We start from the raw sequence: 26,996 nt of genomic DNA on the forward strand, positions 1-26,996 counted from the left end.
GTGGAAGAGTAAAATCCTATAATGCAACTGTAAGGGATCATTCTCGCACAAGCAGCCAGATTATGGGCAACCACTCTGTGGCTTCTTTGTAAATCTGATCATTACCTGAACTTTATTTTTTTAGCCAGTGTCCGAAGAGTTTCAGAATGGACAAGGATTTGGATATATTGTGGCCTTCAGACCCAATGGAACACGTGGCTGGAAGGAAAAAATGGTGACATCTTCAGACGCCTCAAAGTTCATCTACAGAGATGAAAGTGTGCCACCTCTGACTCCTTTTGAGGTGAAGGTTGGTGTTTACAACAACAAAGGAGATGGTCCCTTCAGCCCTATTGTGGTCATCTGCTCAGCTGAAGGAGGTCAGTTCAACATGAAGTTAACTTGTATACTATGGACTATACTAAGCTATTTTTTATATAATGTGTTCTGTTATACTATGCTTTTTCAATCTTCAGTTTCAAAATTCTTTGAAGAAGTGCTATATAACATTAAGCATGCTTTGCAGAGAAGGAGATGAACTGATTTGCCAAGGTTCCCCAGAAAACAAGTGAGAAAGGTTAGGAAAAGACATCAAGACACATCAGTCCTAATCAAAAAAACAAAAGTTTTAATGAAATTTCATCCCTAATATGAAATCTGAAGTCTTAACTTTAAGATGGGCTGCTCTAACAATGAGCAAAGAAGGGCTGATGTTTTCTAATGTTTCTGCAGTTCATGATAATTTTTGATGAGTTAATCAGAGAACAGCTCAAAGACTAAATAAATTCACATATCAATGTTCATTACCTGGTTAATGAACAGCAAAAATTGCAGAGTACAATTTTTTTTCTTATTTTATTTTTTCTATTGTTTTCTCTTTTTAGTTAATTAGTATAAAAGTTCTGAATTTGTATTAATGTCCAAATATTCAATGTGAATTGCTGTAATAGTTCAGAAGAACAAATGAAAAATATTTCTTATATTTCTTGAAAATTTCTGTTTTAGCTTGGTATGACACTCAACAGGATTTTGTAAAAAAATAGCAAACAAAAAAAAGCAAAAAACAAGAAAAATAAAAAACCCAGACAAAACAAAACAAATCAAATTTATACTAGCAAAAGGAGTTGTTCTGTATTGACTATTAACAGAGGCCAGTGTTTGGAAATTTCCATACACAAAAATGGTAAATAAATGTTATCCATGGGAACATTTTAGCAGTTCCATTACTGCAAGTCATATACTTCAGTTCTTCTTTACTATGCCATCTTTGAGTTATCCCAATGTCTCCTGTTAAAAGAGTAAGTACAGATGGATGGGATGAATTTCATAATATATCTACAAAAATGTAGTGTCAAGATAATTGCATTTCATGTGAAGCTGGAAACCATTAAATGTTATTTTATATTAGCCTACAATAAATGTGTCATTTTGGAGCCATGATGAAGTAGAGATTATATACTGCTCTTCTCTCATAGTAATTACAGAGGTTGGAAATGCTGTTTTTGCTAAAAGCAGTTCCAGTAATTTGTTTGTGTTCCACTGTTTGGATCAGCATTACTAAGCGTTCATATTACTTTGAAAACAATTACACTTTAAAATGTAAAAATTGCCCCTTACAACTTGGAAATTTTACAGCTGACATCCCTCATTGATGTTCCTCAATGGAAAATGATCTTGTGATACCAGTGGTGATGCTTTTATTATTTAAAAATTTCATACTCTAATCAGAAAGTTCAGTAAAGACAGAGTTTTGCAAGGGGAGACAAAACCTTAATGGATTTCTTTTAAATAGCAAAAGCTATTTTAAAAAAAGTTGAATACGTAATTGTACTAAGTAGTCCTTAGCTTGTTTTTTGGACAAGACTGGAGAAGGCATAATCAGTAATATATATATATATATATATATATATATATATATATTGTTTTTTCTAACATTTATTTTAAAAATATGAACTTTACAAATTAAGTTAATAGAATTATTAAAATTAACCTTTGACACTCTCAGAGGCTGTCTCTAGAAAACAAGTTTCCTGATTATAGTTTGGTTACTTGAAAGTACCTACCCATCATAACTTTGCTAATTCAGTCTTTGTGTGTGTCTGTACATTAGACTTCCCTTTGGTAAGAGGAATTGTATGGGGCTAAATATTTTCTAAGACTTTCATTTGAGGAAAAAATATGGGATGCTGTGACAATACAGTGCTAAATTAATTTATAAAAAGCTTTTCTCCAGAATAACCCTAGGTGATACACTGGAAATTTAAAGGAGTGACAAAAGAGTTTATTATACCCAAGTTCTTGGCAGTATGGACACTGAGGACAATAGACATTTCAGCTTGCTATATATAAGAAAAGGGGGAGCTTGTTTTGAAGGAGGCATGGACTTTCACACTTAAGAAGCTAAACAACTGAAGGTACTTTTTCCCAATGATTTCTGTTGAAGAGGAGATATTAAATAAAGATTGACAGTACAATATATTATGGTCCTAGGGCTGATCTAGCAAACCCTGAGTTTACTTGCTTTTCATAATACACTCAATTCACTCCTCTGCAAACATCTAGAATAAAGGCCTAGGATAAAACTATTAAAAGTTAAGGAAACTTTATAGTTCATATTAAAACGTTTCCCACACCTACAGATGGATCTGGAGTTGTTTACTGGCATAGCTCATTTGTGTAAGGAAATCTAAAACCTGTTGCCTGTGCACACAGGATAAAACCAAGAGTTTCCATAGGACAGGTTCTGGACAAGGAAAAAATTCTCTCTTTTTTGTATGACTGTGACTACATATTGTATGCTCTGATCTACATTGAGAGCCCATTCATGGTGGTGCTGAGCTGTGCCTAGGCAAGCAGCTTGGGAGGTGGTATTGAATAAAATGTTTCCCTCTCTGAACACAACTGGCTTCCCTCTGTTTATAAAGAGTCTCTGACTGGGGCAAGAGGCTTAAAAAACAACCTCAGAAAACATGAGCCAAACACTGAGCACTTTTTCATAAGTAAATAGAGAGGCTAACACTTTTACCTCTGTCTCTAAGTCAGATATTTAGAAGATAATATGACACAAATCGTTACTGAAGGATCAAGGATGGTGATAACCCAGACTTAAAGTGGGGAAAAAAATATGGCTGGCTATAGTTGGTTTAAGACATGTCTTTTCCTTCATTGGCCTTTTGACTTCATAGGAAACATCACTAAGATACACCTCATGGGAGAGATTATCCAGGAGCTAAAGACGCAGAAGAATAGAGAACTGAAGAATAGAGAACAGAATGGAGACGCATTCTGTTGTACAAAGCTAGTTAGATAATTCAGGAGGAAAAAAGGCAAATGTGACCCTCTGGAAAAGATAGCTTAATGCAGTAGAAAAGCTGGAAGGGACCTTCCCTGGAGACCTTAGCAAAGGAAGAAAGCGAACAATCAAGGAGAGAAGAAGAAAAGCGGAGGTCAGAAGTTTTAGTGAAGTAAAAGAGATAACAAGAGCGAAGGACCAGTTCTGAACAGGGAATGAGGATGATATACAGAAGATGCAGGATAGGAAAAAAAAAGATGTGCAATTATCTTCAGTAAGAAAGCAGAAGGACACAACAGACATGTTAAAGCACCAGGGAAAGACAAGCCTGAACCTTTCATGAAGGAACCCTTTAATAGAAAGAGACACCAGAACACATGGGGAGCACAGCAAGCTAGGCTGCCTGCCAGAAGAAAGGCTGCAATGTGCAAATCTAACACTGAAAAGGATCATAAACAGCAGGGACAAGTCTTCTGACTGTACTCTCTGCCAGGAAAAGAATGGTATCAGGCTCATGCTAGAGTGTACTGAAACAAAGCACTGCTGTGCAGGCACAGATGAGTGTGATCCATAGAGAATGAAAATTGTAAAGGCATAAGTTACTGAAAATAAAACCATTAACAAAAGCAGTGTTAGGTACTGTTTGTTTTCACATTTATATATTCTTTGGAGATTTTTTCTTGATGACTACATTCCATTTAAATACTGAGTGGCTAAGAATGCCAAGACTACTAATACAAGCTTTCAGTGTCAGGGAAATCATATGGAATCTCTATGTGTGGTTTTAATTCACTGGAAGAGGAAAACTGGAAAAATTGGAAATATAGCAATGGAAAAGAAAATATGAGACTGTGAAAGCGTACTTGCAAGAAGATGAAAAAGGCTGTACTGATAAGAATAATGTCTGGTAGGCTTGCTTTAGCAAGCGTGACTAGACAAAGTATAAACTACATAGGATAGAAAAGAAAGTAAAAATGGCTGGATGTCATAGCATGCTGATGATGTGATAACAGATCAGGAAATAGAATACCAGTGTTTGGATAAAAAAGAATATCCTTGGGTTCTATGTCATTTCAGAAAAGGGCATTTCAGAAACTGGGAGTCAAAGTAGAGGTCAGTTGCTGATTGCCCTGATCAATTTGGATGCTGAGAAAGACCTTTCTAATTGTAGATAATTATTACAGGACACCTTCATTTATGAGAGAATTTAGCTGCTCAGGGTAGTTTGGCTAGTAAATAAAACTAATGACCTTGTGTTCTGCTGTGATAGTTATCAGATTCTTTATCCAGTACTGACTAAGAGGAAATAAAGGTGCTATAGTCTTGTTTTGATGAATAAGTAAGACACTATGGAAAAGCTGATCATAACAAATTAATCAGAATATTACTTAATAAACTCGAATTAGCAGTTGAGACTAGACATGAAAGTGTTTTGGAAAGTCTCTGAGCCAAAGGTGTAAAATCTACCTAAAGTTTATACTGTAAGAAATGGTACATTTCTGAGGCAGTACATTATATCTGAGGATCTAGAGGTGTACCTACTAGAGGTATTCATAATAAGTAAAAAGTACACTTAATAAAGTCTACAAAAAATAAGCTGAAAAAAATATTCTTTAAAAGTTAGGCAGGTATATAAAGCAGGACATGATGTGAAGTGTGTAAGTTACTGATATTAAAGATAATCAAGGAACAGATGAACAATAATGAATTACTTTATCATTTATTTTTAATAAATAAGGTGATATATGTAGGATAGATAATAAGAATGAGAAAATCTGCAAATTTTTACACCTGTAGTGAAAACTTCTGGTATTTTCATGTGCTCAAGGACCTGGGGCAGGATCTTTTCTATCCCAAAATAATGTAAACAAGGAACAGTTGGAAAAAAAAAAAAAAAACAACACAGTTACTTTATTAAGAAAATAACCCAAATATTTCAGAACACAGGGAAAAAAAAAAAAAAAAACAACAAAAGAATTCCCCCCCCCCCAAAAAAAAAAACAAAAACATTTACCACCAGACTTGCAAAAGGCTTGGAAAGTTAATAGCAAAATTCCTTAAAGACCATTTTTAGATCATATATGTTTAATATTCATAATGCCAATAGGAAAGCTGGTTATGATACTGCTGTTACTGCAACCTTAGGATGCACTGCAAATACAGGGAAGGATCTGAACAGCACACAGGAAAAATGTCAATTGGATGACTAGAGAAAAGGAATATGAATAACATATGAGTGCTGCATCAAGTACATAAGGAGTAGTAATAAGCCAATCCATACAAAATGGGAACCCAACAGCTAGAACTTACACATAAGAAAGACACAAAGGTTTTAATGTGAATCAGGGCATCATTCTGATAAGACTACCATAAAGCTTAGCTAAAATCTTATCAACAGTTCTAGTTGCTCATGATGAACAAAGAACTCAAGATGATACAGGTTCAGAGGACTAATAGGATCATCAGCAACTGAGTAGAAACCAGAAAAACTTGCTTATTTTGACCTAGTTTAAAAAAAAAAAAAAAAAAAGGGCTGAGTTTGGGTAAGATGCTATCTGCAAATCAGGGAAATTATTAAGAACGATGAAAAGATTTTAAAGGTAAAGAACAAATAAAATATAAAATAAATAAATAAAGAAGGCAAATAAGACAGATATTCTTTATCCTTGACTCCAACTGGCCAATAATAGTTCAGATCTGCACAGTTGAACACTGTCACTCTCCAGACTGTGGCTGCATTCATATACCTCCTGGAAACCATCCCTGCCCAGGCATCAGTATATTCCTGAGCATATTTTGGTCCAGAGTCAATACTTCACAGCAGTTCATGCTATTATTTAATGTTATGGACAACTGTATGTCCATGCTCAGGCTGGTTCCTTGTCTCTCTGTCCCTATTTAGTTAACAAGTATAGAATCATAGAATAGTTAGGGTTGGAAAGGACCTTAAGATCATCAAATTCCAATCCCTGCCATGGGCAGGGACACCTCACACTAAAGACTGTATAGACTGTATAGATACAGCCTATCAGTACAAGAATAAATATTAATTAGAATACATGTGGTATAGAAATAGGTGAGAATACAAAAGGAAATCGAAATAAGCTTCTGCGAGGGAGAGTACCGAACTGGTTTCAAGATGAGTTAGGTCTTTTATAAAGTTTTTTCTTTAATGATTGCCACCATGGGTGATACAGAATCAGTTCTGTTAATTTCAGTATCTGTCTTCTCCTTCAGGCACCTGACGATATGATCTTCACAAAAATTGAACCTTCTATAATTTTGATAAACAGTGTAGTAAATACTACTAAAAACTTCTCGATATGAAATAGATAGCCCTGAGCAGTACAAGGTAAAGCCTTAAGACTCTCAGTCTTCCTGTTTAATACCTCATAAGGGACTCCCAATGCACTTCTGTAATACATACAAGATGTAATGATACTGCACAGAGCTTTTGTTCTTGCTTTGGATGGATTTGTACTCATTGAGATAATGGAGAACCAAAGATCTTGGTTACCTGAAAGGCAGAGACATGTAACAGTCTTTGCAATTTTGTTCCTTTATGACTCTAAGAAGTCCTGTATAAGCCCAGCTAGTGGATGATGTGATATTAAACAAGACACTAGAAATTGAAGGATTGTTCTGGTTAGGTCCATCTCTCCTCACTTTTCACCCTGAGCCCTTATTTACTTATTTAAACAAACACATAAATTACCCTGTCCTTTTCATTTAAAGGAAGGTATATGCAATTACACAATTTTAAGTACAGCCTCCATGTCTTTAATTAAACTTTTACATTCATGAAGGGAATTGTAGTTCACTTCATAGCTGAATCTTAGCTGCTTGAGGTTTAGGTGAACCTGAAAATTAACCAGCATATTAACTGTAAAATTAATCAGCATATTAACTGTAAAATTCAGCGGATTATTTCCTGTTTCTGACAGCTGATCCATCTGGAGAGAACCTGTAAAAATCCAGCTAGGGCTGTCTCCACTGATTTTTCAAAGAATGAAATCACAATCCTGACATGCAAAAGTTTATTGAACATTCATTTGATTAATGCCACTAGTCGCCATGGGAAGTCAGATGTTCAATCAATATGATAGGTACATCCCCTCCTCACCTGCTCAGGATAACTCTGGCTGCCATGTCTCTTGGTGGAAATGGCCATTTATAGTCATGAAAATGGCAACACTCCTGAACATTAAATCTAACAAACCATGAACTTTATTAGCCTGCTTGTCCAGCTTCTACCCACGTGCTAAGGTCAGGAAGCCATGTGTAGGTAACATGCTGGTGCAGCCTTCATGGAATAAGGCAGATCTTTATCCCACATCACACTCCAATGTATAATAAATCTGGGTTATTCCATGGAGAAGGGACAGCCACAGTAGGTTTTTTACTGAGAGCAAGCGTGCAGGAGAGTATATCATGGATGGAATAATGCAATTCACTCATAAAAAGCAACGACGTATTTACTGATATAAAGCAGCAGTTTAAAAAAGTTTTATAGTAAATGCAACAGTGATTTAACAAGATTCAGTGGCAAAATACACTTGGTTCTTTATGCATGGAGGACAGGGTCAGACAAAACTTTCAGCAAAAGCCTCCCTCTGAATTACAAGTTTCAGAAAGGACCCCCTTGCTTTCTAAGCTCTCACACAGAAGACTAGATGCAGATAGATCCAGACTTAGCCTCAGACTTAGTCAGCAGTTTATGTCTAAAGGATTATACATCTACAATCAATCCTTTGTATCACTTAGCTAAGATTTCAAAGTTTAGCATGCTATTAATCACTAGTCAAGAATCCGTTGTGGCAAGGAATCTCTCAATCTCAAGGAGTAGCCTTGAGAAGTGTCTCTGTTCAAGGAGAGACCCCGGTGTGCAGCCGCCTGCCATGCAGGATTGCTCAATGGACCCTGGGCTGTCCACTATTTATGGAGTAAAATGGTTGACCCTCAGTCGTGTTTGCATACCCCTTTGGCGCTTGACCAGCACAGGGTGGGACATGGTACACAATTTTCAGATTGCCCTTGGCCTTTGTTATTGTCCCCCTCAGACTGAGCTGGATGTGGCCATCACAACACAGACACATCTGTCAGCACAACCACTGATGGCTGTCGCTTGAGCAGAGTTACGAAACAAAAGACGAGGCAGGGGACCACACCACCACAGATCAACATTACAGGAGTAGGCTTCAGAAGTTCAACCTGACAAGTAAGGTCATTTCACCACTAAATAAAAGAGGTCCAGAGCAGAGGTCAGCACTGCAGGCCAGATCACTGCTTGACTGCAAGCTCATTTCTCACCCCTTCTTATTTCAGTCTGTTTTAAAGTCCTCTGCAAAGACACTGAGAAAGAAGATGAAAATAGAAATTACTTGAAGAAAAGGGAGAAGAAGAAGTTCTTTGTTTCTGGTCCAGGAAGCAATGAGTCATCTCATTTTTGGTGTTTTGGAAATCGAACATCTTTTCTCTTTCTAGCACAAGATTCCAGAGAAAGTCTTACCCTGCAGGTAGCAATGCCACCACAGATGTGGTGGAGTCCACAAACCAGGGATGCACAGCAAACAGGCCAAGGGGTGGAGCTGAACAGAACGTCTCTTGGCAATTCTCAGGAATAGAAACAGTTTACTGGAAGTCTCCTGATTTGCAAGATAGTCCCTATTGCTATCTCCAGAAAGGAAGAAAATGCCACCACTTTCTTTACCTACAAGTTGACACAGAGGGATAACTCCTCATGGTTTTCCTTCTAATAGATCTCTTTTGTGGATTTTTCCACAGAAAGGAATTATTGCAGACATGGGTCCTGGCTGAAGTCCCAAAATCTCAACTATGTGGAACTACCTGGAATCATAATGCAATTACCCAGGCTGAGGTTCTTAGCTTCAGAGAGCTCAGATTTTGAATTAGGGAAGCATGTAAAAATCGTTTTTATACTCAAAATGAGAAGTGAATGGATATTAAGTGATTGGATGGTGTGTCCTGACCAATGCTCTGTTCCACAGAAGAGTTAAACAACATAAACTTGAATAGGCTCTTGGAATTCTTTTTTAAGCTAGGTCATGTGGAAATTTTTAAGGATGAATATTTCAGAAAAACAAATCTGTTTACTGTCTGAAATAGGGAGAACACAATGAGAGCTTCTTTCCCTTGTTTGGCTTCTTTCCCTTATTTGCCAGTATCAAAATTCAGGGTTCTCCCTCTGAACTTTAGACCAATGCAGTTAAGTATAATATCTTGTCCTGCTTTATTATAACCAACCCAAAACCACACAGATTGAACATGTTCCCTGAGCACATGGAAAGACAGTGTTTTGTAGACATTGCACATAGCCTTTTGAAAACTTGCCATGCTGCATCTTTAATTCAATCAGGGAATATTAAAGGGACCATTAAAGATGTTGGCTCTTTTTTTTTTTTATTCCAAGCAGTATGACCTCAGGCAGACACCTATAGATTTAGCATAATGCCAAGACACTAAGAAAAAAATATGATTATAACATCAGTGACCATTATAGAAAAAACTAATGAACCTGTCAAACTTATGATTAGTTTTAGACACACGGAATAAAGCATGACATTGGAGTGAACCACAGATTGTATTATATGATCAGAAACTATATGGTCCTCATCTTACCTAAATCAATAAAAAATGCCATTTAGTCTCCATAAACTTTCAGACAGTCATAATATACGTTATTCCTAAATATATAATTTCTCTTCTTTTGCTGAACACTTACATTCTCCAGATCTAATATCAGTAAAATTGCAGTGAATAATTTCTGGATATGTAAGAAATGCATTTTCTTCGCATAAACTCCCAAAAAACTATTTCTGCTCCGTTTTTTGAAAACAGTTTTTAAAAGTATCGGAAAATACTCTGTTTTTCTATTCTAAGCAATACATAAACCACCCTTAGTGAATGCTGTGAAGAGGAAATGGTATCTACATTTATAGAAAGTGTAAAGGCTGCCAACCAACATTTTCTGTACATCGCAAATTATTTATCCCACTGCAATCTTTTCTGACAACAAGGTAATTGCTTCAATAATACAAAAACTAGAAAACAGCTTTTGCCACGCAAATCTTAGTAGTACATAAAATAGAAAGCAGGGTGTAAGTATTGAACAGAAAATCATAGGATGAGGAAAATATTTCTTCATAGCACAATTCATTCAGTATTGAATTCAGAAGAACATTTCACTTATTCCTGGAGAGTTTTTTTATTCTTTGCTGCCTGAAAAGTTCCATATACATTTTATACTTATTAGTAATACTTATTGTTGGTGAACATGATTTTGTAACACATCAGAAATGATTCTTTTCTTTAGAAGTAAATAAAAAGATCAAAAAGAACTGCAAACATTAAGAACCTGACAACAGAAAGGATGGAAAATTTGTACAAGCCATGTCAGAGAAAAAGTGTAGGGCAGAGCAATGCCTGCAATATGATCAGAGAAAGGATGGTAGCTAATGAGTCAAAACTGATCTTGAGCATCTTACTCAAAGGCAGTTTGATCACTAAGAAAAATGTGTCATGTTAACTAGGGCTGTTCTGTAAGGAAACTCTTTTACTGCAACCCTGTTAAATGAGCCCCCCCAAAAAAATTTTTTTTTACAAAGCTCTTTGATATGCTTCCTTATATCATAAAAGCCAAGACCTGTGCCTGCCCTTCAAGAGCAGATCAACACATTGGAAATGTAGTGAGGAACATTAGGCTTAGGAAGAAATCACAGGTTCTGTGACTGCAGGGGAATGTGAACTCAGATTTTTGCTGAGCAAGCGGAATACACCAGACCGGTGGAGAAATGCTGCTATTGTGTGCTCCACTGTCTGTGTTCAAGTCCTGTCTCACAAATTGACTTGAGGAAATTTTCAGTAATATTTAGGTAATAAAGCAAAAGATTCAAAAGATTTCCTTGTGTCAGAGTTTTATATGTGACAATTTTTTGGACTCTCTTCACTCCCAATGCTCTAACTCGTGGTATTCCCAACGGCCTGTCATGGCCAATCTCTGTATACATTTACCCAACTTTCTAGCCACTGAAAAAAGTTGGACCTCTGTAAAATGTTCAGAGATATGACAGTAAAATGTGCCTTTGGCAGTACTGCTGGGCAGGTGTGATACTGAAAGCATTCTGCAGCCCTAAGCCTCCAGTGTGCACCCTGGACATACCTGATGGACACGTGCCCTGGTTGGCGGGTAGGGAGGGTCCTCTGGTACAGATAAGCAGGAGGTCAGGACTGCAGAGTGTCCTATGAATATCATGGAGATAGAAACATGGACATAGGGACAATGGTAACAACAAAGGTAATCAGAGGTACAAATCCTAACACCTTGCTTAGAAAAGTGTGCATCCCACACCTAAACCAGTAAATGCTTCACAGCAGAGAGAAGATGGCATGCCCCAAACACTATTGCCTGTGACTTCAAGGTCATAATAATGTACCCTTAAAAATTCCTTTTTCACTACATCTCTGGGTGTCACTTCTGACTCAGTATAACCCTGGAGCAGGACTGACTGAACACCCTAGCAAGGTATTGCTCATCCTGAGCTGACAGAATTGCACTAAAAAGACAGAAAATGAATGTTCCATTTACTGCTGAAGTTAGGCTGATCAAGGGCTATGAAACGGGTGTGTGGAGGGAGGGGCATCTACAGATATTAAGGGTTTGTTTTTTTTAAATCATAGGCAACTGACTCTGTCAGTTTGCTGCACCCGTTATCAGTGATGAGATCCTGATGTAGCATGACAAATAAAGAAATACAACAATAATAATCTCTTAATCTTGTTCACTTTTTCATGTTCCCCGTAAGTGTCATATCTTCTTGTGAGTATTAAGGTAGAATAAAGTAAGTAAATGACAGTTTCAGATGGAGTGGTTTTGATAAATACAAGCTGTTACAGTGGAGGTTTATTGTTTCAATTTTTCTTAATACAGAACCCACTGCTGCTCCCATCGATGTCACAGCTACAAGTTTGTCTGTATCAGAGATTCTTGTTGCGTGGAAACATATTAAAGAAAGTCTAGGAAGACCACAGGGATTTGAGGTATGAACACAGAATATCATAATGAGAAGTCTTGTTGCTTTTGCTAACATTGCAGTCTGCTAACATGTGCAGTAGTGAAACTTCAATAGAAATTATGCTCAGTTTAGCATACATATGACTAGCTGTAGAACATCGGTCACAGCTGTAGCACCAGAACATATTTTATTTATTTGTGCTTCAAAACTGTTCAACACCAGTTCTTATAACATCTCTTTGATACTTCAGAAAGAGCAGAAAGAACTTCAAGTGACCCGGCATACCTCTTTCTGGGTATCTGGGTAATCTTCCCCTCAGGCTGGGAAGATTAGGTATTGACTGTTTCCATCTCTAAGTGACCAGTTCAAACTTGTTATTTACTGAGGGCAGTCGACACAGAGCAAGGAAAGAACCTCTGCCATCCATGTGCTCTCATGCCGCAGGGGATGGAGGACATCTGCTGGGCAGATCATAAGAGGTCAACGTCAGGATGGGAAGCAGCTGCCACACTCAAGCTCAAGCTCAATAAAGCTTACTAGCAGACAGCTCTTCCTGAGATGGGAAAAGAGAACCTGCCATGGCAGTGGACTTCCTCACACTTTTGGATCCATTTGTAGCTTTGGATTCAATTTACAATCCAAACCTCCAGGAACAGATCATATTTAGGACTAAAGCTATACTTTGGGGCCACTACAACCCATCCTGACCTTGTGGTTCAGGCTGTCTGATTCTCATGAAGTATCTCAGCTAGACTCAATTTACTGATTTTGGGGTGCAGGTTGTTTGACTTGCTTTAGTCCCTTAGAGAGTGCTGACTCTTTCCTGATTCTCTATAGTAACAATGATAAGATAAATGTGTAGCTCTGTGGCAGATACCAATCAAATGAATGTTTGAAGATGTCTTGTGACCTACTAGTGTGGAGTGTCTCCCTTGCAGCATGTCTGGACAAGAGCTGGGGGCTGATGACCATCACTTATGGCCTTAGGAAGGAAATGTAGGTGCTTGGGCAGCATCAGTCACCACGACCTCCAGCACACCCTCAGGCTGGACAGTCATGACCAGGAAAGCAAATTTGCCCACAGTTTAGACACAGTCAGCATTTTTTAACCTGGTTGCAGTAGCCTCTTATACTTAGATGTTCCCATATTGCTGCCCAGATTTACTGTCTTTGTATCAGAGGTGGTCTTCCTGATTTGAAAAGTGTCTAAACCTATGGAGTTCAGCATACTCTGACACCAACACTATCTGTTGTCTCTGTGTCTCTCATGGACTTCTTAGATATGAAATTGGAAATTGTTATTGATACAGCAGGGGTTATTAACATTGAACCTTGCTGTACACCAATTTTAGGATTTTAGCATGAAGATTACAGAATAAATACTTCAAGCCAGGGACCTGCAGTTGATAGAACAAAAAATGAAATATATATAGAAGAACACTTCCTTTCTACCTTGTCCATGCGTGTATTGAGCCTTCAGAGGTACTAATTTTATCTGGGAGAGGAGGGTGCTTTCTCCCCTGCCCCACGTTTTCCCTCTTTGTTCATTTAGCCAGAATTTCTCTGCCTGCTTTCTGACAGACAGATTTTTCAGGGAGTAGTTTGCTCTTCTCTGTCCTCATTCCCAGGAAGAATTATGAACAGAGCAACCCTTACTCAATTTAAAAAAAAGGTAAATGCTGCTCCTCTGCATCATTCAGCAGGACAGAACACCATCTGAGGACAGTATTGCTAGATCTTTTTAGTTCCATTTTTTGGGAGGATTTCAAGAAAAAGGAGATAGCGACTTACAGGATCAGTATAGTGAGTCAGTTTGTTACAGTATTCACTTAGGAACACTAAGTCCACACTGTGAGACAGATTTTGCTAACATACTGACAGTTTCTCTTTAAAGCACGCTCTCAGGGCAGAAAGGAAGGACCTTGTATAGTGAGAACTGGGGTTAAATTGCCTCCCCCAAAGAACAAGTTTTATGCTTTCCATACAATTTGCTTTCTTCAGCTTCTGTGAACACTATTTTAATTTAAAAACTGATTATGAAAGTTTTATCATATGTGGAACAGTGCATAAAATAGCTTGAAATACTCCCTTAATCTATAAATAGCAAATAAATAACATACAGAAATACAGTGACTTTGATAAAAAGATGAGTGAATTTTATTTTAACAATCATATCTTATTGTGGACTGCAAGCAAAATCTTGCCTTAGATTCAAATTGAATGCAAAATAATCTGACTAGCCACTCTGTTTTCATGTCTCAATTTGTATTCTGCCTGTGGTCACCACAGCAGTGACAACCTCCTACATGGTCTTCACATTTCCTGGCCTTTTAGCAACAGCAGTATAAAAGGGAGGGTGGGGGCATATTTTTTTTTACCAATTGAATGTTTGGGCTCTAATCTGCAAAAGTGACAGAATATTTACTACATATGGACAAGTTCACAGTGACCCACTTTCACTCCAGCCCTGTTTGCACTTTGTGCTAAGGAGTAATGAAAGGCAAAGTAACTTAACCAATTTCATGTTGTCATCTCTGAAAGGCGATGTTAACTGTTATGTCACATGAGTTTTATGCAAGGTTTCCTGTACTCCTTTGCATCTTCCAAAGCACGTATTATTCCTGACTTTAGTACAGGTTTGTCAGCTGTCTGCCCAGCCTGACTAAATATATGCTAGCTACACTCTGATAAAGTAGAAGTGGTTTGAAAACTTTGTCAGAATGCTAGAAAAATGCAGTGTGTATTTCATACTTAAAGTTTAGGATCCATAACCTGAAGGTTATAAAATCTGTTTTAGCCCTAGGCAATATTTTCTTTGTCACTCATACTGGTAGTGAAGGGAAAGAGAAAGAACTCCTGGCTGGAAGACAAGGTCTTTTTCTTTTCTTTTTTCTTTTCCAGAAAACCAAGGCTAATACTTAAGTATACATCACAAAGCTCATGTCTTTTTCAGTGGAACTCCCCCAAGGCATATGAGCTTGACTCACCTAATCAAAAGATCAAGTTGCAACAAAAAAATTTGAAAAGTAGAAAATCTTGAATGCCACTTTCAGAGAGGATTACTTGACATAATAATTTGTTTATATCATATTCTGCCTTTTCAAAGAGAAATATTCAAGTTTTTTGCTGTTTCTTAGATATATGTTGTATATTTTACACTGGAAGAGAAAGATACGTCTACTGAAATTTTGGTGTGGGTTTGTTTTGTTTTCATAGAATCATAGAATAGTTAGGGTTGGAAAGGACCTTAAGATCATCAAGTTCCAACCCCCCTGCTATGGGCAGGGACACCTCACATTAAACCATGTCACCCAAGGCTTTGTCCAAACAGGCCTGGAACACCATCAGTGATGGAGCATTCACAACTTCCCTGGGCAATGCATTCCAGTGACTCACCACCCTTACAAGAAAGAACTTCTTCCTTATCCTGTTTAAGTTTTAACCCGTTACCCCTTGTCCTAATGAAGAGTCCCTCTCCAGCATCTTTATAGGCCCCCTTCAGATACTGGAAGGCTGCTATGAGGTCTCCACACAGCCTTCTCTTCTCCAGGCTGAACAGCCCCAACTTTCTCAGCCTATCTTCATACAGGAGGTGCTCCAGTCCCCTGATCATCCTCGTGGCCATTCTCTGGACTTGTTCCAACAGTTCTATGTCCTTTTTATGTTGAGGACACCAGAACTGCACACAAAACTCCAAGTGATTTCTCACGAGAGCAGAGTAGAAGGGCAGGATCACCTCCTTCGACCTGCTGGTCACGCTTCTTTTGATGCACCCCAGGATACGGTTGGCTTTCTGGGCTGCAAGAGCACACTGAAGCCGGCTCATGTTCATTTTCTCATAGAACAAGTCCTTCTCTGCAGGGCTGCTCTGAATCTCTTCTCTGCCCAACCTGTAGCTGTGCCTGGGATTGCTCTGACCCAGCTGTAGGACCTTGCACTTGGCATGGTTAAACTTCATGAAGTGGTCTGTAAACATTATAGGCAGAAAAATTTTACACAGAAACAAATTTTTAACATGATGATTTAACAATTGCTTAACCGACAGTTAAGACAAAGCAGGCTGCACGTTCCTGCATCTCCTCTAGTCAGTTGTTTAAACACTATTGCTTTCTCTCCAGTTCAAAGTTCCCCCACCATTGACCTCAGTCAACAGTTATCTGAGTTCTTTTTTAATAACCAGTTTTTCCTTTAGTCCATGCAACAAATGGATGTTGCGTTATGAAAGAAAGGGAAATGCATATTTTAAGATCAAAGTACAAACTCACCTGGCAAAACTTTAAGAGGATTTTTAAAAGCAGGGACCAAATATGTAAGGGCTTTGAAGTACAGAAGAAATTGAAATAGAAGCATTGACTAATTGCATTTCATGCTTTTAGTGCTTGATACCATGTATCAATTCCCCTAAGAATATCCCTTTGCCATGTGGTACAGCAGAACTGGTAGGGAATATCACATGGTTATTTTTGCAGATTTAACATGTGCAAAATATAATTAGTATATTAGTATGCCATATAAGCAGTGGTGCAGTGCATTTCCAAATGGGAGAGAAATATCAAGAGGGCTGAGTTATGTTTTTTTCCACTCTCATCAGGCTTTAATACCTATATAGTCCTAACACCAATATTTGGAGAATCAGTTTTTCACAACTTCTTTATGCAAATAAGCTTCCATGCAAAAGCTGGGGATTATCTACTGTGTTGTACATTGCATTCACATGAGACATGGTGTGCCCTGTGAATAAATAATGAGACCTATTAAGCTACCTACAGCTGTGCTTCTGGCTTTCTAGAACCAGCATTTCACTACTTTAGTTACATTTCCATCCCTGCTACTGTCCACCTGTGAAACCCTGGGCAAGTATCTTTTCCTTTCTGACCACTTCCCCATTGGATCCTCAGCAGACTTCAGTTGATGGATGATAGGGTCTCCAGGACACCTCACTTTGTCTCTCACTACCTGTTTGTACACGTAGCTCTCATCAATGTAGTGTTAAGTTTGTAAAGATGAATTGCAAGTAAAATGAAAAGAATCTGACCAATCAAGGGATAATAAGCATTCAGTCCTAGTGTGTGAATAAATGGTTGTTCATTCTTTTTTCCTTTCAAGAAAGCTGTAACTAGGTATTACTTCAGATACTAGTAGGGTTGGTCAATCTTTCAGTGAGTTATACATTTCAACAAGTGGTGACTATAGATAGATTAGTTTTCTGAGCTGTACTTAATCTAAGAATTAAAGCAGCTGCATTTAAACATGAGATAATGCAGGCACACACACACAAAAAGACAGATACTTATATGAATTTTACAACTGAAAGAGTAGACTTTGAATTAGCACAAACTGATACACCGTTGATCAAAATTAACAAAGCCACTTTATTCAAGTGAATATATGACCTCAAATGTGCATTTTTTGCAGCCAGGTCTTTCTAGATTTTATTTTTTATTAATAGAAGTCCTAGTGTAATTATAAAAGGTCAGCATAGTACTCATTGATCTTATTTCCCTATGAACCCCTTGTTTTTTAAGGTTTGCCATTTTTTGGGGGATACATTTGCAGGAGTGCTCTATTGTCCATGACCTTTTTCTCAGTGGAAAAGTAATCCAGATATAATATGAATAACTTATTATGAAATAAGCAACTTCACAGAAAAGGTCAAAATGTGGAATAAATGCAAGCAGGTCTCAGTATGAATAATGGTAAGCTGAATAGAGGTCTTTGAATGGTACATTAGTGACATCTCCTGTTAAGGAAAATAGGGCCCCATGAGAACTACCTTACTTGAGTAAGTCACCTAGATACATTAAAAAGATACAGCACTGCTTTTTTCCAGTTATGCCCGGCAAATACCTAGTCCCTGAGGAAAGAGACTAGTCAAATTCCTAGCTCAGGTCTATACCCCCTTTGAGATTATGAGTGCAGGTATCAGAAATATGGACTAAGAACCACCAAAGATCATTTATAGGGGGTTTATGCCTGAAAAGGAAGGGCATAAAAATATCAAAATTGTGTTTTGAAACACAAGTTTTGAAACCTGTTTCTATTCAAGAACTAAAACTGAATCCACTTCCTTCTTTTTTCTTCATATAAGATTTTTCAGATGAATGAAAGATTCCCTTTGGTGTTCTGTCACTTCCTATTCATTACGCTGATAGGCAATCTCATGGCTCTCAGTTGCAAAAGACCAGGAAAGGAATATTGCTCACAACATTTCTTAACTGATGTGGTCACAGCTCTCCAGGGTAAACGTAGATATTCTGGTGACATAGCAGAGGTTGAGCTTTCCATGAATTCTCTGAAATGTTCATCTTTTCTGACTTTACTTAGATGTTCTCGTGCCAGTGCACAGCAATTCAATGAGCTTCAGGTAATACTGTGATATTCTGAGTCTTGCCATTTTGGAGATGTAAGCTTTGCTTGGCTCTGAGGTTAGGCTGCAAATCCCACAGGTTTAAAAAGGGCCTTATGATCAGACAAAAAACATAAATGGCAAAATGACTCTCCACAGGACAACAAGTACAAGCATCTGGCCCTTCCCAGGTGCCTATATTAACCCTTCATTTGGTTCCTTGTTGGCAGGTTGGTTACTGGAAGGACATGGAGCAGGAAGAAGCAGCAGAAAAGGTCAAAACTGAGGGAAATGAGTCATCCATTCTCCTGACAGGATTAGAAGGAAACACATTATATCATCTAACAGTGAGGGCGTACAATGCTGCAGGGTATGGACCACCTAGCACTGCTGTGCAGGCAGCAACCAAGAAGTCCCGTAAGTGATCTCAGTACCTTTGCTCAAAGGGAGAAGTCAGGGATCAACCTCTGCCCTCTTCAGTTTTCCTTTAATAAGGGTCTATATAAGTTGTTTTTTTTTCTTTAGTAAGAGTGAATAATAATCAGGAATGATTCATGGCTTTGCTTTAACATTTAGACATAAATTCAAATGACTTTGCATTCATAAAAAAGTTTATATTCATAGAAAACAAGGCATTTTTCATAAAGAAGGAAGGGCAAAGAGTTCAAGTTCATAAGCTCCACAGAGCTTATGGGATGGGCAGAGTAGATACACCACAATCTATTACATGACAATTATGATACCAAAAAAAAAATCATTAAGTATTCTTGCTAGAGCTGGGACCTTCCTAACACAACCAGTTGTAAATGTAATGAAAGATTACATTATATGTTACATATATGTTACATTAATAGGTAGTCTATTTTGATTTTCAAGAAATTACCTATAAAATGTATTTATGTACATGCTATTTTTTTCTTCTCAGCTCCCAGCCAAGCACCAGGCAATGTTATGTGGATACAGGATGGCTCTCATGTTTCTCTTGGGTGGGAGCCAGTGAAATCTCTAGCTAATGAATCTGATGTAAAGGGATACAAGGTCAGTGCTTCCCTCCCTTGCTCACCTTTCTCTCTTCCAAAAATTCCTCTTCCTTGTTGGCTTTTTACCTCTTTCTTGTTTCTCTCTGTAAATCAAGTAGGTTATACAGACTGTCTGCAATCAGTTTTCACCATGAAAAGCAATAAATAAAACTGAAAAGAGCAAATTGTCCCAACATTTTCTGTGTTGTGATTTTCAACTAGTGATTATAAACTGAGTAAACTCTATCTGAGAGGATCAGATCATCATGTCTGACTCAGAAGTGGCTATTAATAAGACCAGCCTGCAATGAAATTCCTACTAACACTTCAATTTAACTGTGTTTGCAGTAGGATTTAGAGAAATGCGAAAGAATAAGGCATATTAAAATGACATTAAAATTAATATTTTTACAGAGCAGAAACACAAATAATTCAGTTTGTTTTGTGATCATGTTGGTGGTGTTCAACAATTTGGATGGTAACATCTGGCATTTAAAGTTCTGAAGTTTTAAAGAGTAAAATCCAGATTAGCTCTTAAATATCAAATAATAATAACGGAATTCACTTTCATCTTTTAAATCACAGCAGAATGATTTTGAATTTTTTTGGGGGGTGAGAAGTTGAAGCATATATACAATCCTTTCTATAGACTACAGTTTGACGTTCCCTCTGATACATCAGAAAATATCAACAAGAAAGTGTAAAATAGTTCACATAAACCAGAAGCTGCACTAACCTTTATCAGAATAGTTGAGATTCTGAAAAAGTTATGAATAGTTAAGATTCTGAAAAGTTGACTGCTTTGGATTTTTTACACCCCTCTGACCTTTTCAGTATTGCCTGGGAACAGAAACTCTTACACAGACCCAAAAAGACAGGCATATGCTCACTTGCTTTCCTCCCATGTGCTATAAGCTTGCACTGAGTTTCACTGGAGATGCAGGGACAGATCTGAGCTAATCTCAGCTAACTTAGCCGAGGTAAACACAGTAAGGACGTTATTTCTGGCATTTTCTTTACATTTAAAGTTGGATTCTTAAGCCAAAACCACGAATACCTACTTGAGCTTGGGGATAAGAATTTGAATCAGAACCCCAAATGCATTTTGAAGAAATATTTTAGAAAACCATGTGAAACACCTAATGTTGGAGAGGGCAAATGCTGTATCTTTGGTCTGGGTCATAATCAATGTCCTTTCACATTCATTAATTGATAATATACTTTACTATTAATGTTTTGAAATCATTGGGGAGAGGGAAGAACAGCACATGGCTGTTGTCAAGAAAACTTTATGAAACAGTTCACATTTCACTGACTGCGCTATCTACACAAAATGTCTGGGATATAACTCAAAAGACCATTATAACCATCTACTTTATTGACATAGGTATTATTTAGGCAAGAAGGCCAGAGCAACAGTCAAGTTATAGAAACACAGAAAACCTCTGCAGTGGTGCTTCTTCCCGATGTTGGTGTCTACATCATTGAGGTCTGTGCTGTCAGTGAAGGAGGAGATGGGACTGCAAGTCCCCAGATCAGAGTTCCATCTCTTGCAGGTAAGGCTACACTTATATTAGGAAGAGTGGTGATTATAGCAATGCTCATTAATTCTATTATTCTCTACCTGAAAAAAAGAAAAACAAACAAGCACCCAAAAATCAAAAAACATTCTCACAATTCTCTAGCTATTAGATGAAATCATTAATCAGTCTTCAGCTCTATGCTGAAACAAAAGCATCTAGTGCCATTTCAAATGCTCAAGAGCATCTGAGGCATTCATGTGGGGCTGATAAACAAAGCAGAGGATTTACAAGAAACTTCTCTCTTTCTAGGATAACATGTACAAACCAAACAGAGCTGTAGATGTCTGCACATGTACTAGGTGTCTCAAATAGCATTATAGTCAGCTGAGATGTAATCCATACAGACCAACAGTGGAGCCTTAGACAACAATTCAGCTGATCTTCTGAATTTAAATAGTTGGACAGAGGCACATCAGGACACCCTATGGTATCCCAAACATTTGCACAGAACTGGCAGATACTATGTGAGACTTAGAGGATACACATATCATTCTGGACCACTAGTCAGAGGCCAGAGGTGTACTATTTAACACAGCTAAAATGGCATGCATTTAGTTAGCCTGCTTTAGAATAAGCTGAATTTCTCTATAGGTTCCACTGACTCAATTGAGTAGATATTATTTTATTAAATTATTAAGGTATTATTATGATGTTAATTATGATGTCTAGCTTCTATTTCCTCAGTTACTGCAATATACTGAAAGAATTTAAAGTATCAGTATTACACAGGTAAGAAAGGGATGGAAGGACTAGTGGCAAGAACCAGAAAATAACATTGTCTTTTGCCTAAACATAGCGAAGCGTCTTAATTCTAACTTTCTGCTAACACTTTAAAATTCTACCAAACATTGCTTTTTAGGAGTCCTTAAGGACAACTATCCAAAAAGTGTGTGCCTGAAACTTCAATCTTCACCTGAATTTCAGCTCTACTCTAGTCACAAACTAGATGCAGGGCTATCATCAGAATGCAGAAGGCACCAATCCTTCCTCCATGGAATATGGAGTTTCATGGTTTCATATATCTTTTGAGCCATAATTCTAGGACGCAAAACCTTCCATTCCCTCTAACCTGGTATTTTTGATTAGATTACACACAACAGATCACTTCCACTTGGAACAACTGTTGTCCAAAGAAACCCAGTCTGGTTCCCTTCCCTGCAATCTGTTGCCAGCACCAGCCCATAGCACAATTACCATTAGCACGGCTTTTTAAAGGACTGTTATGATCTAATAACATCACTGGGCTGAGCAAAAGACCACATTTTCCTCTGGATAAACATCAAGAGCAAGGGCTAGCTTTGATTCCTTGTTCCAGGAAGATTTGTGTTTGTGACTCAGGGCATCTTATGCAGTCTAATACTTTTTGAGGATTAAGGCATAAAATCACATACCATTTTGGAACGTCCTATTCATTGTTCCTTCACTTTTAATTTTAGGAGGGAAAGTAACAAGTGCTCAATCCACCTTACATGCGTTGTCTACATCCTCATCCTCGGTAACACTGATTTTGGCATTGATGGTTCCTTCAGCTTCATGGTGAAGACTGCAGATTTTGTTGTTGTTGTTATTTTTTTGCTTTACCTTGATGACACCAAGGGATGGAGTTTTATGTCTGTGGAGTAACTGGAAACCCAAGCTAATGCTTAAAGACCCATAGAAAAGCCTGTGGTGCACTTAGAGGAGCGTTGGAGACACGGTCAATAATTCATCAGGTTTTTTTCTCTTCTTTATTTGTAAAAGTCCTCTGGGGAGGGGACACTTCTTGGCCCAAAAATATGCAGATTGTATGTAATAAACTTTTGTAAGCAAAGATAATTTCTGTCAAAGGTACTTTACTTTTTTAATACGCTCTATTTTGGTGACCCCAGTCATGTATCATTAGTGGTGTCTAGTACAGTACATCTGTTTGGTTTGGAAAAAAAAGACTTTTTAAAATATAGAACACAGTTTGATACAGCTTTGTCAAATACTTTTCTTGCATCCCCTATGGCTGGTAGTTCATACTGATTAGAGAAAAATAATAGTTTAGATACACAGACCACTGCAAAAGTAGAAATAATTTGTTGATTATCTATTTAACAAAAATTGTTTATGGTTATGTATTTAATTAATAAAAAGAATCTCAATAAAATACTAGACAGCACACCCAGAAAGTAACAAAATGGAGCAGAAAAGCCATTTATTTTATTGCAAGGTAAATGGAAAATGATTAAACAGAAACAGTCTGGTTTTTATCAAATCCCACATGATTTGATGTTAAATGAATCAAATATTTATTTTCAATAGCCAATAAAAATTCATAATGCATATGACAATGAAAACACTGGGAACTTAAACATTAGGCTGCTAAGAACACAAATAAAGCAATGCAAGGAGATAAACCTACTTTTTCCAACCGCTTCTCAGTTGTAACTTTTTGTTTTCCTCTGGGTCCATTTTTAGTAACATTCTGTGCTTTATGTATTTGATAATCAAGTTGAAGTATGTATGAAAGCATATTATGGAGAGAATATTAACATTGTTTGAAATGTAATCGTTCACATATATACAGGCTCAAGTAGGATATATATTGGAGAATGCTGTGTCCGAAAAAAATACTTGGCTAAGTGCTACTGGGCATCATTCCAGTTATTTAGCTAATTGGCTCTATTTCTGTAGCTCACTAGATATTACTCTTGTAGTGACTTTGCGCTGTCAGTTTTAATCCCCACTTTTTGCTGTACCAATTTTTCACTTGGTAGACAACATGAACAATTTTTCTACATTGGAAGACCTTTTCACATATTGGCACATGAATCAAAATAATCCCCAGGATATGTGGCATGTGAGTTTGTACAGCTATGGTAGTGTGCACAGTGTTATGAGGGAGGGTGTTTTACCACCATGTATCTAGAGATCATGCCTAGGATGAACATTCCCTTGCCTTGGAAAAAGCAAGTCAAAATTGTTCAACAAGCATGTCCTAACAGCATAGTTCTACCGGCTGTCCATCCCTCTAAAAGTTTTGAAGCAAATCTATTTGGGTTGATGGGTTCTGGGTCTAAAATTCTCTAACTGTGCCCTTTCTTAGCAGCTTTAAAATAGTAGCCAAGAAGGCACAACTCAGATTGAGTGCTTGGTAGGTAAAAAGCTGACTGATCTTTTTTCTTTTGAGTATTTTATCAGTAAAATTTTTCAGAGATGGTTCAACTCAAATCTTTATTACCCACTAATATTTTAAATAATTTTCTAAAAAAGAAGGTTTTAAACTTACTTAATCACCACATTGCTAGGAAAACAAAGGCAGGACAAATAGCTGAGCAAAGACTATAGATAGAGACAAAAGGAGACCTTCTGCATCTCTGCTTCTGGAAAAGCCTTTGAGATCAAAGAAAGGAAGGTGGAATGTACCTTGAGCAAACTCATAGAAATACCCACCTGCTGTCACTTGTAAAGTAGCAGCACTGCTACTGTGCAAAGAACTTGCATCAGCAAACCATGATTTTTCAAAAGGTTAAAATAAACAAGAATAAAGTGATGAACCAAAAATCAAAATGGCTATTTTATAAATTAGTTAAGCATAATTTCCTCTATTTTTTATACAGTTGCTTGCCAATGCAGTTTATTTCAGAGTATTCAAAAATGTTAGTCACTGATAGTGGCATTTTGGTTTAACAGCTTTCTGAATACAATAAATGGCTATGCTTTATATGGAGAACAAAAGTCTGATAAGGAGATAGAGCTGCATCTAGACATATCTATCTCATTCTCTAGTATCAAGATACAGATAGAAATATTGAACATACCATCAGATAATGTAGTTGTATTACAGGGACAAAAAAAGGGGTATGTTTTATATTCAACATCAACAGAATATGTATTTTGCATCTTAAATATATTAATAAACATGTTTTAAATGTTTAAGTATCTATGTATTACCTATTTGTTACTTTGTAGAAGAAGATTCTTTATCATGACATACCCTTTTTTTAGTTGCAAAGGAAAGCTCTTTCCTTCTTCATGTAAAAGATTGTAATAGTGCAGTCTGGCGTCACTGAGGAGACTGTATTTTTGTATAATTCCACAAGATCTGTTTGGAAAAAAATAATTAGAAAGAAACTTTGTTTCGTAGACTAAGAAAAAAGATAGTGTCATGGCCCATAAAAAAAATGTTAGATATATTGTATACAATCTGTATATATGCTATATATAATGGTATATACAATGTGGAAGACACAGTAATATAATAGTTCCTGTGTACTGTTCTTGTAACATTAGATCTTTTTAATAAATAATTCTCTTTTTATTGACTTTTATCTTATCTCCTGTCAGCTCCTGAATTATATTCATAGAGGACAGGGTGACACAAATATTTTGGATTCCAGAAGCAATAACAAAACTTTCAAGAAAATCATGTATCTGCACAGTGAATGTGGACAATGGAGCCAGTAAAATTACATAATTTTTGGCGTCCTGCTAATTTAACATATGCGCTGGTTTCCCTGTGTTGATATTATTCTTATAATTAAATAAGAGGAAGGTGCAAGAAGGCTGGAGCTCTCAACATGAAACTCTGCCTAACAAAAAATGCAAAATAAGTCTGCAAATCGGCTTCTGAGATAAAAGCTCTCTGCACTGAAGGAAAAAACCAACAACAAAACCATTAAAAAGAGCTGCTTTACAAAGAAGCCACCGAGGGCAATCCTCTATGTACCGATGTAATACATAGTTCCTGGGAACTCTCTGGTGTCTATGACATTCTTTCAAGTGTTACCAATACCCCATGGCTGTGCAGGTACATAAGCATGGTCTAGCCATTTCATATTCAGTTAAAATGTTTAGTTGCTTTGTCTTACATTTGAAATACTCTGTGTGACAAATCACAACAAAAAAGCTTTCAAAAATACACATCAAATTGTGGTGGAAAAGTATAATAATGGATGAGCCAATTATAACAAATATTTTTTGTTTGTTTGTTTTATTTGTGATTTTAATAATCCCCAGTCACTTCTTTATAAAATGCATATTTATGGGGGTGAATGACTTTGCAACACATTACGAAGTCAAAAAGCCCATTTTGAAAATAAAAATAAATTGGCACATCATCATTTGAACTGAGACTTCAATTACAAAATGAATATGGCCTACGTAGCGTATTATATCAGGACTTGCATTAAATTAGTTCTGAATGTCACAGAAAACTGTAATGACCTGGTTTTGCTGACATGGAGAAGTGTGCATATTGAAATATACTGGGAATATCAGATATATGGAAATTCGTACATTATTATTACAGGCGTCAACTGCTTAAGCACACTGGCACAGATGTTTAGATGTACAGCTATTCTTCCTTCAAGAGCTCCTTTTCTGTTGTCAGACTTCTAACTAAGCACCCCAGCTTGTATAAAAACCTACTTAGTCATCAGAAGAAACTGATAAAGAAATCTGTGATACTCTTGGCTCATCTTTTATTATCATGAAATATATATGTCTGGCTAGTGAAAAATATCCTCCTTTTTGGTATGGTTTTTCTTTTCATTTTAAAAAATATAGAATAAAAACATGAGAGTCTTCCTGAAAGATAGAGTTCTCAAGATGAATAGCAAAGGCAGGCTCTATACATGTTAATCACAAATAAAGGTATTCAGCATATTTTTATTTCGTTCAGAAAATAAGATGGGGAAAATGTATCGATTTCCTTTCAACAACAGAACATGTGAATAAAAAGATACTGAGAGTATTTGAAGCATATGTGGGTCAAAGCTT

At 37.0% G+C, this 26,996-nt stretch overlaps 1 protein-coding gene across 8 annotated transcripts in view; it reads left to right on the forward strand.

The window, feature by feature from the left end:
- Window positions 1–25,551, forward strand: part of CNTN5 (contactin 5) — a 642,522-nt gene extending 616,971 nt beyond the window's left edge. For 7 of the 8 annotated variants that reach the window (XM_062607749.1, XM_062607746.1, XM_062607745.1 and 4 more), the window contains 6 exons: window positions 125–359; window positions 12,219–12,328; window positions 18,880–19,066; window positions 19,575–19,687; window positions 21,056–21,224; window positions 22,688–25,551. In XM_062607749.1, coding sequence (XP_062463733.1) covers window positions 125–359; window positions 12,219–12,328; window positions 18,880–19,066; window positions 19,575–19,687; window positions 21,056–21,224; window positions 22,688–22,791 — 918 coding nt within the window. In that variant the 3' untranslated portion in view covers window positions 22,792–25,551. Of the gene's footprint in view, window positions 1–124; window positions 360–12,218; window positions 12,335–18,879; window positions 19,067–19,574; window positions 19,688–21,055; window positions 21,225–22,687 lie in introns of those variants that run through there. The other variant, XM_062607752.1, reaches the window with a different exon arrangement.
- Window positions 25,552–26,996: the final 1,445 nt, after the last annotated feature.

Source organism: Pezoporus occidentalis, unplaced genomic scaffold, assembly GCF_034315485.1.
Source record: "Pezoporus occidentalis ecotype Australia unplaced genomic scaffold, CSIRO_AGI_Poc_V1 ctg125, whole genome shotgun sequence".
Lineage (NCBI taxonomy): Eukaryota > Metazoa > Chordata > Aves > Psittaciformes > Psittacidae > Pezoporus > Pezoporus occidentalis.